Here is a 14364-nt window from a genome sequence, read left to right on the forward strand (position 1 = left end):
CTTTGAGAGATGAGAGAGAATGTCAATCCCTAGTCTGCCAAAGTACTCAGAATACATGAGACTGCTACAAGCAATAGAAATAGCACTTCATGCCTATATCTCAAAAACCAGAAGGACACACTGTTCTCAATAAATGTAGGATTCTACTGAAAGATAAGTATGAAAAGAGGATAAATCTCATATTCTGCATGAAGGTAACTGATACAATCTCTCTACACAACCCACCATGGACATTTATTTGGGATGCTTAATCTGTACTAATAACCATATAATTTTCAAGGATTTGTTGTTTGTCCATCTGTTAGGGCATACCATAACCGTGGCTGATATCATGTTGGACTATTACCTGAAGTCGCTCAGCCATAATAGACTTCAACGTGTAGGGAGGGAGGCCAAGGACATTGATGCAAGTGATTGCAGTAGGAAGATGTTCCTCTGATACTAGACTTTTAAGAATGCATGGCGTCTTTTCCAAGCCCCGAAAACCTTCAATTGGTAAGTATTTTATAGCTGTCCAGAAGTAGAGAAGTTCACTTTTCTGCTCCTCTGACATTTCCTCGACAATCTGTGCAGGAAGTCCCATGATCAGCTATTGGTAGCTTATTGAGTGATGACATCTCTAACTCATTTAGATAATGCATCCTTATTTGTCATGCAGAACTATATTTCAGGCTTGTCATAATACAGCATCTTTTACAGGCCACCAACTCACCCAATGACTGCCCTTTTTGATAGACTTATAATCATGCCTCAGAACTGAAGGAGATGATAAATCCAAAATAGTGAAAGGATTTAATGACAATGAATATACAGTTTCCAATATGTAATAATTCATCCTTTTTTCAGAGAGAAAAGCGAGAACTTAGTGATATCACAGTTAAACCAATGTCATTAGAATTCGAATCCATAAACACTTGTATAATATGAGCCCTCTTTAAAAATCTGAGAGCTACTTCCTTGGCACAATCTTATATCCTATTTGAAGGTAACAATATGTGTTAAATGAACAAAGGTTAAGACATGTTACCTTTGTGGCAGACTGATGGCTGAACCAAAGTTTAAGGTACATCTGAAGATCGCACGTGTCGAACTAGTTTTACACTACGTAGCTAAACCATATATAAGCTAATTATCTATAAAATGTTTACATGGAACATATTGAGGAAATAAGAGAGACCCAGACATGCTCCTGTGGGTTAAAAACTTATTTATCCAATAACTATAATTAAAAATTAGTAAGCAAAAGAAAAAAAAAAGGAAAGTAGATATAATAAGCAACAGAATTGGGTATATCAACTTATAATTCCAAGTACAGTTCCGGCTAGACTTTAGCAGATTACAGACTGTCAAAGAAGGTTACTAGTATAAATAGAAAACAGCACATCCTGAGAAATAACCTTGAGATTTACCTCCCAAAACCAACAGATTTGATCGTCCTCCTTTGTGTAACCTGAGTATCCAGTATGTGTTTTCCAATCCATCACACTAATACTGCTACTTCCACCAAGCATCCAATCAAGATCTTCAAGGTCCAAACTGCGAAAGAAACACTGCTGCTTCTCTCGTTCAGAGAGGATATCAGCAAAACCTATTGCAAAACAAGTAACCTGAGCGGAGATGGATGTTACAAAGCGACTCCGTATCAGGAGGTCAACATACTGTTCCTTGTTCTTGCTATTTACAGCAATCTCCTTACCCCCTGGGACAAGCTCAATAGTTTTCCTAGATCCCTGACATTCAATATCTCTAGAAAATGTTAGTTTTAAAGCATCTGAGTCCAAAGATTCAGCATCCATATCTAAAATTCTTTGGCAACTGGAGTATAACATTGGATCTGCAACCTTTACATCTTCCAAGGTAACTGGTTCGCCTGCTAGTCGCAAGAAAAATGTGCGATCAAACACAATACCAACTTGAATTTCATATGTCAAGGCTAACGCGATCACCCGGCCGCTGAACCAGAAATATCTAAGATGACAATATTCTCTAGCAGATTCTGCAAAATATACAAAACAGACTGGAATCAGTTATGTTTTTATTATGGAAATGAATTTGCACCTACAAGCAAATAAGTATTTCTAAAAATTACTTAAAGACTAATGTGATTCTTACGGTCCTTTGTGAGCAAAGGTCTCTTGTATGGTCATTTGACTTGACATACTACAATGTAATGTAGCTACCGATCTGTCTTCATGGCATTACAAATCCCACTTACAGGTCACCGCTTGCCTTATTAATTTTGCTAGCTCCAGATCATAGTTTTTTTATGGAAGAAATGTGGTATGTTAATGTACGGCTACAATTCATTATTAATTACAAAATACAATAAAAAGTACAGAAAGAAAATGGTAAAACATGTCAAAGGACTATTGGAACAATCACTTATTTATCAAAAGCCAAGGATGAAAGTAGACCACAATTATCATAACTAAATCTTTGGCAACGCAACGACAAAATGCAGGAGTCACTGTTACAAGCTATGAAGGATAAATCTAAACATGCTCCAGGTACTACGCTGAAGCATTGCATCCCTCAACATACATAGAAAGAAGAAGCTACTCAAGTGTAGAGATGCAGTAATAACCTCAACTATAAGGAAGAATTAGTTAAGATCACGGCATGTTAAGAGCTACATATAGGGGTGTCAATTCAGCTCGCCGGCTCACGAGCTGAAGGTTGGGTCAAGCTATAAATGACCCAAGCTCAACCTCAGAACTCTTCAACCTCAAGAACTTAGTGAGAGGAGCTAAAAGCTGAAGCCAGCTTGCTCGAGCTCATCTCCATTTAGCTCGAATTTATTGTGTGCAAAAACCGGGATTTGAGTAGTAGGCTGCACCATCTCTGAGTTTTGGTTTATATACTATGGAACAATTAGAGCCATTAGATTTATTAATGGTCACAGTTTAAATTAATCCAAATCTGCAGAGCTCATTTTTCAAGCCTGACTGAGCAGAGCTCAAGTTGGCCTTGCTCCAAGTTGGATTGATCTCAAACTCTGGTTGTATGTAATTTGAGTTGAGGGGAGCAAAGGTCAACTTGCTCAAGCTCGGCTCATTTTCACTACAGCGATCAAGACAGCCAGAGATTACATGCAAACAATCACAGGGATTGAAAATATGTTTCAAACATCATTGTCCATGTGAAATTTCAAGAAACTGTCTTGCATAAAAGATACACATATAAAGCATGTATTGCTCGTTGAGCACAGATTCTTGAAGGCCATCAAAATATGGAAAGCAATTACTGTTTATTTAAAAATCTACACGTGGTGTAGACATATTCAGATTCATCATACTATAATTTTACGTGATATTCCATGGTTTAACAAATTACTACATTTTACAGTTCTAAGCTCGTGTTTCATTGATACTGACCCAAAAGCTTTCTTGCATACTCCCACATCCATGCACAAGAAATTTTGCTACAACCTTGGACTGTTGGTCTCCAAAATGAACAAGTAACTAAAGTTTAATGAACTTATAGAAATTAGGCAAAGTATATCATCGTAATGAACGGATAGGTTTTAAATGCCTCCCTGCTATTATTCGCTCCTGATTTTCTGTTGATAACTTTGTCCAGTAGAGCTATTATCTCACAAAAATATGCATTGTCATTATATTGTTTGAATGATTGACTAAAATGCTATAGAACCATCCATTTATCCTGTTAAAAAAAATTCAGAAAATGTTCCACGATTTATACAAGGAACGATAATTCCTAGTTAGAATGTCATCTTGTATCAAATTGGGTCCTAAACAAATCTAATACAGTAAGTCATTGACAGTAATCTGCTTCTTCTCCTTATATGATCTGGTAAGAAAAGGCTACTTCATATGTTCCAGATTAATCATTTAACCAATCACAGGCACACACAGACAGAATATGCTCCAAGCTTCAAAGGCCAATATTGCAAATGAAGCAGGAACTTACCACTTGGAAAGAACCGGTGCTTATCAGATTGGCATGAGGAGAAAAGGCCAAGATGAGGATTGAAAATCTCTTGACATAACAGACAAAGCCACTCTTTCATAACACCTGGACCTATAGCCTCCTCATGGTTGAAGGTCACATGAAGCTCACTGCATAATGAACTTAGATCAACATTTTGGAAAATTTCATAAGAATTCCGCAGCAAAGACGACCTATCAATTGATATCACGTAGAAACCACTATGTGTTCTCTCCTTGAACATCGTCAACACCAAGTTCTTCCTTGCCTTGAAATGTGTAACATCTTTGAAGGCTAAAAACCATTGAAAACTTCTGTCCCTCCTTGCTAAACCAAAGATAAAATTTAGCGGTACTCGCTGTGCCAAAATATGTTCATGGATATTCTCCCTAGATTTCCCGATTGCCTGCCAAAACCTGACAATCCCTGTTATAATAGAAGCAATTTGTGACCATCTTCTCTCTGGATATGTATCATCTGTCAAATCCTTTTTGTTGATCAAATCCTCTATCTTCTTCAGATTCCCATCAACAGCATTCCACAGCTCAGTGGACAATTCATGCAGAGAACTCACCCAATGTAAGTTCAGCTGCCTGCTATAGTCTCCTGTGTCCCATACATTCCCTGTGCATGCCCTTATCGCTCCTTCTATTGCAGATATTGACAGGGAGAATTCTTTAAGAATATCGTCTAAATCGGGTTCATCTTCTGCACGTAGCAGCACCAGCAGTGACTCAGTCTGCTTGCGGATAAGTGGCTCCAGCTCATGAACCAAGGCAGCTGGTGTGGAATAGATCAATTGCCCAGAATTTGACGCTGTCAAAATGATGTCTAGAAGTAATCTTTGTAATTTGCGGTAGAAATGATCGTCCCTGCAACCCACCGATTCGAGCCTCTTCAAGAAAATGAGCAAAAGCGGAACAAATTCCTCCCTCCTCGGAGCATCGACGCTAAGAAAGGAATCAATTGCAACACGAGCAATGTGCTTGTTGGTCAGAGATCCAGAAAGATACAATTCGACGAGCGCCTGAGGGGCACCTACAAATTTTAAGGCCTCAAAAGAAAGACAGGTCATGCTTTTGCTGGTCTGTAAGGATTCGGCACGAAATAACCTTCTGATGGGGATCTTGAACCAATCCTCCAAGCCAGAATCTACTTCTCCAAGGGGGGGAGAGAGTTCAAGAAAACGGACAGCGGAGATGAGGGCGGCGGTGAAACGCCAGACGCGGTGCTCCATTGTGCTCCGGAGCCGCCCGACAACGTGGAGGGTGGAATCTGACTCGACCCCCGAAGCGGAGAGGGTGGCGTCATTGCGGAGCTGGCGGTTGCGGTAGAGGAGGCGGAGACCCGAGGGGTTAATGCCGGTCATCAACCAGATGTGCATGATGACGGATTCCACGGTGTCCGACGATCGGGCGCGGACCACGAGGGTGGAGCGGGATATCGGGCGGACGAAGAATTGGATCTGATAGATCTTTTGAGAACCGGGCAGCGGGGCGTCGTCGTCGTCGTCATCGGTGACATAGGATAAGGGGCTAGAGGTAGAGGTGGAGGGTAATGAGGAGGAAGGGGTGAGTGAGTCCTCCATCTTGCCCTTGCCGCGGTCGCGGGCGCCGGAGGCACCTCTGGAGCGGCCGAAGGAGAACATCGCGGTCGGAGAGATCAAGGATCACGTCGGAATCCTAATCCTATAAATTGGCTCAGAGCGGGGGAGAGAGAGAGAGAGAAGAGAACGGTGGTGGCGTTCGGCTGGAGGAGGAAGAAAGACGAGGGAACGATTTCTCTTTCCTTTAGCGCGAGAAGCCGAGTCTTTCTTTTCAAATGCAAGAGGAGCTTTTGCAAGAAGAACCTCATATGTTCGGATATCAGATGTAACAATACATGAGAACTCTTCTATAAAAACTCTGATAATCGAGGGGCTAATGGTGAAAAAGTAATCCAATAATGTTAAATATCATTTTATCTTTTTGCACATCTACCATTTTAGTTTTTCTCTGTAGCTGCAAAGAAAGCGATCAACACTATAAATCAACACAATTTAAGATTTTGCACTACTACCCATTTTAGATTTCTTTTGCAATCGCATGCCTGCATTCAATCTTTTTAAAATACCAATATTACCCTTACAGTGATTTTAAGAATAATTTATAATATATATAAAAAATACAAATAATTTTATCTAATTTATAATTTTAGGATTTCTCTGCAGGAAGTATTAACCGATTTTGAAAAATAAACAAATTTCCCAACTAGTTTTCTCCATCTTTTCCTAAATTGTAAACCATCAAAATTCTAACATCTTCTGATATCTAAAAAGACCTTTATTCTTTTCACTATAATCTCAATCTCTTCCTTGTTGGTGATAAAAAGCTTAAACACAACCTCCTTTTATATAGAGGTTGATAGCGATAATCAAATAGATTAGTCCGCATGAACTAGGCCTAAGCCCATCCGAGATAATATTGTAGTAAGCACACCAATTCTAACCCGATTTATAAATCGATAGTATAAATCAGGCCTTTGCCCATCCATCCAGCCTCCTTATCCAACTAGTCCACTCGCAGCTCACGGTCAAGCTCATGCATATGTTTCTTGTAGTTATTTAATTCCGCATCGAAAGTTGAGTGTGTTAAAAAGTAGTACATAAGCATTTCCTAACCAATATGTTTTAGTGATACAGTGATAATGATATCTCAAAGGTTAGTGCACAATACTCCGGCCTCCACCGTAGGCTCCCCCAATCGGCGACATCAAAATCTTACCCTCGACTAGGACAATCCGCACAAAGTGGAGAGAAGTCGACCAAAGCGATCAACGACGAGAGGCACGCCACCCATACGCGCCGGCCATGGTGGTCAGTGAGATCACACCCTGAGCCTTGAAGGCTCCTATAAGAGATATTGGTGAAGAGAGGCCCAAAACCAATTGACCTAAAAAGCCCGACCCAAATCAGACTGGCCAACCCGATAAAGGGAGGTTGATATGATTCCTCTTAACTCTAAAGCATACTGCCAGAACCTCCTTATAAACTTTCTGAAGGCCTCCCCGTCTGCGGTGCCATGCAAGAAAGCATTTTTCTTTGGGATCGCCATCGAAGTGGAGAAACAGATTAAGTTCACTTTTTAGCTGGTTTAATGACGTTTTAACCCCTTCCTTTTAACAATTTGTATCGACTATCGACGCAGTACTCTTTCTTTTTCAGTATTTTGCAGCTTGAACCTCGTATTTTCAATTATTTAGGCTCAAATATATAGGTAGCTTGAACAGGGTGAGAGAAATAATTCAACTAATCTCATTCTAAATTTGGATCACAACTCATATTGCTTGCAAACAATGTCTACTTTGCTGTAATCAATAATAAATCTTAAGCAAACCTATTGCTGTCTTTCTAATTACAAAATATCCCCGTTTGCAAGTAATATGAGTTTTGGTCCACGGTTGCTAATATAATTACAAAGCAAAATTATGTTGCAAATTATCATTTTGTGGGTTTTATGTGCACATGCATATTCCTCAAGTTCTTATTTACAATGTGTGTACCCATTAATGCAAGAAGTAACTTTGAAGAGTAATATATAGGACTTGATTACGGGAAAAATATCTAAATTAGGTTTCGACATGGTATCCTTTATATATATATATATATATCATGTATGTCTATATAAATGGTTAATCTAAACTAAACTGATGATTAAAGTATATTAAAAACATAGAACTCGACCCGTAAATAATGAGAACTTTAAAATATTTTACTACGCCAGCAAGTAATCTTACTTCATTTCGATCTGTACGCTGTTGATATACTCCAACCAATAGTTTAGTGCAGAGGAGATTTAGTGCAAATTTCTCATGACTTCCCCATCCAATAGTCAACAAGAAAACATCTGAATATTTCTGGTAAACAGAATATCCATAAAATGAACAGACACAAAAGACTCCAAACATGCCCTGGAAGAAATGGATGATGGCAGACATGATGTAGTAAAGGTGGATGAAAGGATCCAAGATACCTTTGAAGAACGTATTGCTTGGGGACATGCATATCATAATAAAATGAAATAGGAAAGCAACTGCGAAAGAAAGAAGGTGCAATACTCTTTCTCCAAAGGAGGAGGAAAGTGGAAATTCAATTATTTCTAGCTCTTCGATCGTCAGGACACATCTTACAGAGTATACGATTGATGAAAGATTCCTAACATGCATTTAAAGTACTAACTGATTGGTTCACGCATGTCAAAGTAAAATGAAACATGAGCGACTGTGAGCATAGAAAGCCACTTGTTTCAGTATTTGCCAAAACTCTGGCTTATGTGATTTTGGATTATTACCTGAAGCCGCTTAGCCATGACGGATTTCGATCTGTAGGGAGGGAGGCCAAGGATATAATAGCAAGTGGATGCGTTGGGAAGATATTCCTCAGGTACTTGATATTTACGGATACATAGCTCGAATTCCAAGCTCCGAAAACCTTCAACTGGTAAGTATTTTATAGCTGTCCAGAAGTAGAGGAGTTCTCTTTTCTGCTCCTCGGACATTTCCTCGACAATCTGCAGAAGTCCCATGATCAGCTATTGGTAGCTTATTGAGTGATGGCATCTCTAACTCATTTAGATAATGTTCTCATACTGCACTTTATTTCAGGCTACCAATACCACGCAGCAGCATCTTACATGCCACCAACTAATCCAATGACTCCACCCGACTTGTAATCATGTCTCAGAACTAAAGTAGATGATAAACCCAAAATAGTTAAAGGATTTAAATGACAACCAATATAGAATTTCCACGACACGATCATCCATCCTATCTGAAGGTAACAAAATGTGTTAGATGACAAAGGTTAAGACATATTACCTTTATGGAAGACTGATGGTTGAACAAAGGTTTAAGGTACATCTAAAGATAGCATGCTTCATGCTAGTTTTACTATGCGTAGCTCGACCGACATATAAGCTAATTATCTGTGAAATGTTTACATGGAAACCTTTTCAGAAAATGAGAGAGACCTAGATATTTAGTCTTTAGACATTTATCAACGCAATGACATACATGATAGAGTAATATATTAGTGAGAGTCCAAGAGCAGAAAGCACATAATAGTGCGGACACTTACAGGTACTAAACACGACCAAGGAAATACTTGCAGTTGAACTCATTTCTCCAATAAATATAATTTGAAAATTAGTAAACCAAAAAAAGAAAGTATATATAATAAGCAACAGAAGTGGGTAGATCAACTTACAATTCCAAATACACTTCCGACTAGACTTTTAGCAGATTACAGACTTTCAAATAAGGTTACTTATATACATAGAAAACAATAAATCGAGAGAAATAACCTTGAGATTTACCTCCCAAAACCAAGAGATCTGATCATCATCTGCACTGTAATCTTCGTAGAAAGTATGCATTTTCCAATCCATCACACTAATATTGCTACATCCACCAAGCATCAAATCAAGATCTTCAAGGTCCAAACAGTTAAAGAAAAACTGCTTCTTTTCTGATTCAGCGAGAATATCAGCAAAACCTAGAGCAAAATAAGTAACCTGACTGGAGATGGATGTTACAAAGTGACTCTGTACCAGGAGGTCAACATACTGTTCCTTGTTCCTGCTACTTACAGCAATCTCATTACCCCCAGGGACAAGCTCAATATTTTTCCTAGACCCCTGAGATTCAATATCTCTAGAAAATGTTAGCTTTAAAGCATCTGAATCCAAAGTTTCAGCATCCATATCTAAAATTTGTTTCCAACTAGAGTACAATTGTGGATCTGCAACCTTTACATCTTCCAAGGTAACTTGTTCGCCAGCTAGTTGCAAGAAAAAAGTGCGATCTAACAAAATACCTACTTGAACTTCATATGCCAAAGCTAAGGCAATCACTCGACCACTGAAACGGAAATATCCATAATCATGATTTTCCGTAGCAGATTCTGCAAAATTTACAAAACAGACTGGAACCAGTGATGTTTGACATTATTGAAATGAATTTGCACCTACAAGCAAATAAATGTTTGCAGAAATTACTTAAAAACTAATGTGGCTCTTAAGGTCCTCTGTGATGAAAGGTCTCTTGTATGGTCATTTGACTTAACATACTAGAATGTAATGTAGCTACTGATCTGTCTCCCAGGACATTATAAATCCCATTTACAGGTTACAACCTGCCTTAAAAGATTTCATTAGCTCCAGCTCATAGTTTTTCATGGAAGAGATGCAGTATGTTAATGTATGGGTACTTCATTATTAATTTTCATATAAAATAAAAGGTACAGAAAAAAAAATAAAGAAATTGGCAAACTAACATGTCTAAGAATTATTGAAATAATCAGTTATTAGTTATTAGTTATTAGTCAAAAGCCAGGGATGAACGTAGACCACATCTATAAAACTAAATCTTTGGCAATGCGATGACAAAACGCTTGCCATTATCACAAGCTATATAGGACAAATCTAAACATGCTCCAGCTACTATGCAAAAGCATTACATCCCTAAGGACATATATAGAAAGAAGAAGCTAGTCAACTGTACGGAAGAATGAGAACCAGCTCACTGGAGCTATGTGTTGGGGTGTGTCAATTGAGCTAGCTCGTGCTTAGTTACTTCAAATTTATTGTATATATTTTTATGCATAGAACAATTAGAGCCATTAGATATAGAATCCAATGGCTTATAGGTTACATTTAAACAAGTCCATATTTGGAGAGCTAATTTTTCAAGCCTAATCGACCAAAGCTCACATTGGCCTTGCTCCAACTTGACAGATCTCGAGCTTGTTTTATACGTATTTCGAGCTGAGGGGAGCTGAGCTCAGCTTGTGCAAGCTCGACTCATTTACACCTCTAGTTATGCATAACTCATGAAATACGTATAAAACATTGTCTGAGTGAAATTTCAAGGAAATGCCTCACACATGTTGGGTTAAGAGAAACAGGTACAAAGCGTGTATTGCTTGTTCAACACTTAGAGACCTCCAAAAATATGGAAAGGAAAGTAGACACTGTTTGTTCACCATAGCAATATTTTTACATGATATATTCCATGGTTTGACAAATTACAATCATTTACAGATCTAAATTTGTGTTCTTGTTGATATGACCTAAAAGCTTTCCTGTAGCCTCTCAAATCCATGCGCAAGAAACTTTGCTACAATCTTGGCAATGTTAGACTCCAAAATGAACAGGTAACTAATATAAAAAGAACTTATAGAAATTATGCAAAGTATACCATCACAATAAACTACTAGGTTTTAGATGCTTCCCAGCTGTTACTCGCTCCTGATTTTGTATTGATAGTTTTGTTCGGTAGAGCTGTTACCTCACTAAGATATGCATAATCATTATAGTAAAATGCTATTGAACCCATCCATAAATCCCATTAGAATACTTTAAGAAAATGGGAACAATCATTCCCCAGTTAGAATGTTATCATGTATCAAAATGGGTCCTAAGCAAACGTAGTGCAATAAGTCATTAACAGTAATATGCTTCTTCTCCTTAAGTGATCTGGCAAGAAAATTCCATTTTCGTATGTTCCAGACTAATCATTTAACAGATCACAGCCATGCACACAGACAGAATATGCTCTAAGCTTCAAAGGCCAATATTGACTGCAAATGAAGCAGAAACTTACCATTTGGAAAGAACCGGCGCTTGTCATGTTGGCATGAGGAGAAAAGGCCAAAATGAGGATTGAAAATCTCTTGACATACCAGACAAAGCCACTCTGACAGAACACCTGGACCTGAGGCCTCTTCATGGTCGAATGTCACTTGAAGCTCATTACGCAATAAATTTAGATTAGCACTTTGGATAAGTTCATAAGAATTGACCAGCAAAGAGGACCTGTCAATTGACATCTCATAGATATGATTATTTCTTCTCTCCTCAAACAATATCAACACCAAGTTCTTCCTTGCCTTGAAATGTGTAACATCTTTTAAGGCCAAAAACCATTCAAAACTTCTGTCCCTCCTTGCTAAACTAAAGAGAAAATTTAGCGGTACTCGCTGTGCCAAAATAAGTGGATGGATATTCTCCATAGATTTCCCAATTGCCTGCGAAAACCAGACAATCCTTGTTATAATAGAAGCAATTTGTGAGCATTTTTTCACTGGATATGTATCATCTGTCAGACTCTTTTCGTTGACCAAGTCCTCGACCTTCTTCAGATTCTCATCAACAGCTTCCCACAGTTTAGTGGACAATTCATGCAAAGAAACCCAATCTACCTGCAGCTGACTGTTATAGCCTCCCGTGTCCCATACTTTCCCCTCGCATGGCGTTGTCACTTTTGATATTTCAAATATTGACTGGGCGAATTCTCTAAGGATATCATCTGAATCGGGTACATCTTCTTCACGTAGCAGCACCAGCACTGACTCAACCTGCTGGCGGATAAGTGGCCCCAGATCATGAATCATGTTATCTGACAAGCAAGAGATCAAACCCCAGGCATCTAACGATGACTAAAGGAGCTCTGATAGTAATCTCTGTAATTTGCGGTAGAGCTGATCGTCCCTGCAGCCCACCAATTCGAGCCTCTTCAAGAAAATGAGCAAGAATGGAATAAAGTCCTCCCTCCTCCCAGCCTGAACGTCAAGAAAGTCACCAATTGCTTCAAAGAAATGTTCTTATTGGTCGGAGATCCAGAAAGATGCAATTCGATGAGCGCCTGAGGAGCACCTGCAAAGTTCACGGCCTCAAGAGTAAGCTAGGTCACGATTTGGCCAGTCTCCAAGGCTTCGGCAAGAAAGAATCGTCCGATGAAGATCGACGAACCAATGCACCAACGCAAGATCGACTTCTCCGGGGGCAGGCGTGGTGTTCGGAGAGTTGAAGAACGGACAACGGAGATGACGGCGGCGGTTAAATGCCAGCAGCGGGCCGTCGTCGTTAATCTTGCCCTTGCCGCGGTCGCCGGCGGAGAGCTCAAGGAGAACGCCGGGACCCTAACCCTAGAAATTGGCGTAGAATGGAAAGAGAGAGAGAGAGAGAGAGAGAGAGAGAGAGAGAGAGAAGGGAGAACGGTGGTGGCGTTCGGGTGGAGAGAAGAAGAAAGACGAGGGAACAATTTCTTTTTCTTTAGCGCGAGAAACCAAGCCTTCCTTTTTATATCCAAGAGGAGTTTTTACAAGAAGACCCTCGTATCTTTGTATTTAAGATAGAAGAATATGTGGGGACTCTTCTATAAAACTCCAACACTCGAGGGGCCGATGATGAAAAAGTTTTATGTAAGAGGGGCAAATTTTTATCTGACATTAATCAATAATTTTAAATCTATTTTGATTTTCAGATTTTATTTTACTCTAACTCATTTTATAAGGTTTAAGGTCCTTAATTATCAACATTACTAGGGGTTTAAGGAAATTATCAAAACCATGATCCTATTCCGTGTCATAGTTCCACAACTTCAATTGTACTCACAAACTAACAATCACTTGCATGGTTATCCCTCTCAATTATAAGTGATACAAAAAACAAAGAAATTTTTTCAAATAACACTTTATATTTTTATTTATTTTATAATTCATATTTTATTTTTAATAATTTTGTAATATGACCTCTTAATTTTTTTCTATAATTTTTATTTAACATCCTCATTTAACTTAAATGGTACCAACAAAAAAATATTATATTATAATATACTAAATAAGTTACCGAATATTTAAATTACTCACGTCTCCTTCGTCGTCTCTTTTCTGATCTTTCACATTATTCTCACTGTCTCATGTTTACCGGAGGATATTGATTCTTAAATCAGAGTTATTAAACGGCTCGCTCCATCTTCTTCAACCCTCTATTAAAACAAGAATAGATAAAAGAAGAAGATGAGGGTAATAAAGATAAAAGGAGAGGGAGAAGTGGGAAATACGAGGGTAGGTAGTGGCCGTAGCAATGGTAAGAAGAGGTGGTTGGAGTATTTTAGAACTTTAATTAATATCAGTTAGTCAAAAAAGCATCGAAATGTTAAATAAAAATTATATAAAAAATATTAGATTATAAAAATATTAAAGATGAAGTGTAATTAACAAAATAAATAAAATATAGGATGTTATTTGTAAAATTCTCTAAAACAAAACAAAGAAGAGCAATATTCCATACTAACCGATTATTTATTGAAAATAATTTTCATCCTTTAATAAATTAAATGGTATATAAGATATTATAAATATGTGACTAGATTAATCGATAAAAAAAATTAAAATTTAAGTAATTTTTTATTGCTTATTCTTATAACTGTTTTCTTAATAATAAGAGTGTCAACTTCTACCGATTTATTATTATTTTTAATAAAAAAATGAATAGCTAAGAGAGAAATAAAATATGATTAATTTATCTTTATAATTTAGAAAAGTGACTGATACTTTCGGTTTTATTTAGTATTATTTAATCTCAACCGTTCAATTAG

The 14364-nt window shown here is 38.0% G+C and overlaps 2 protein-coding genes across 2 annotated transcripts; both read right to left on the reverse strand.

The window, feature by feature from the left end:
• Positions 1–301: 301 nt before the first annotated feature.
• Positions 302–5596, reverse strand: LOC140772069 (E3 ubiquitin-protein ligase UPL5-like). The gene is made up of 3 exons (XM_073113955.1): positions 3931–5596; positions 1410–1996; positions 302–565 (listed from the first exon to the last, which is right to left on the reverse strand). Exons 1-3 carry the CDS (start codon positions 5594–5596, stop codon positions 302–304), a joined length of 2517 nt encoding a protein of 838 aa, XP_072970056.1.
• Positions 5597–6812: 1216 nt separating this feature from the next.
• LOC140772070 (E3 ubiquitin-protein ligase UPL5-like) lies at positions 6813–12376 on the reverse strand. Its single transcript, XM_073113956.1, has 5 exons — positions 11587–12376; positions 9300–9886; positions 8277–8495; positions 7723–7842; positions 6813–6836 (listed from the first exon to the last, which is right to left on the reverse strand). Exons 1-5 carry the CDS (start codon positions 12374–12376, stop codon positions 6813–6815), a joined length of 1740 nt encoding a protein of 579 aa, XP_072970057.1.
• Positions 12377–14364: the final 1988 nt, after the last annotated feature.

The sequence above is a fragment of the Typha angustifolia genome, chromosome 12 (genome assembly GCF_048772165.1).
Source record: "Typha angustifolia cultivar Huaian chromosome 12, ASM4877216v1, whole genome shotgun sequence".
NCBI classification, from domain to species: Eukaryota; Viridiplantae; Streptophyta; class Magnoliopsida; order Poales; family Typhaceae; genus Typha; species Typha angustifolia.

Bases quoted from the DNA above. Each gene is read 5' to 3' on its own strand.
- LOC140772069 (XM_073113955.1), bottom strand. From the start codon at position 5,596: ATGTTCTCCTTCGGCCGCTCCAGAGGTGCCTCCGGCGCCCGCGACCGC. The intron at 1,997-3,930 runs GTAAGTTCCTGC...TATATTTTGCAG, and splicing joins GCACCGGTTCTTTCCAAGTG to AATCTGCTAGAGAATATTGT. The intron at 566-1,409 runs GTAAATCTCAAG...CTTCCTGCACAG, and splicing joins AAATCTGTTGGTTTTGGGAG to ATTGTCGAGGAAATGTCAGA.
- LOC140772070 (XM_073113956.1), bottom strand. From the start codon at position 12,376: ATGATTCATGATCTGGGGCCACTTATCCGCCAGCAGGTTGAGTCAGTG. The intron at 8,496-9,299 runs GTAAATCTCAAG...GGACTTCTGCAG, and splicing joins AGATCTCTTGGTTTTGGGAG to ATTGTCGAGGAAATGTCCGA. The intron at 7,843-8,276 runs GTAATAATCCAA...TCTGTTTACCAG, and splicing joins TCATGGCTAAGCGGCTTCAG to AAATATTCAGATGTTTTCTT.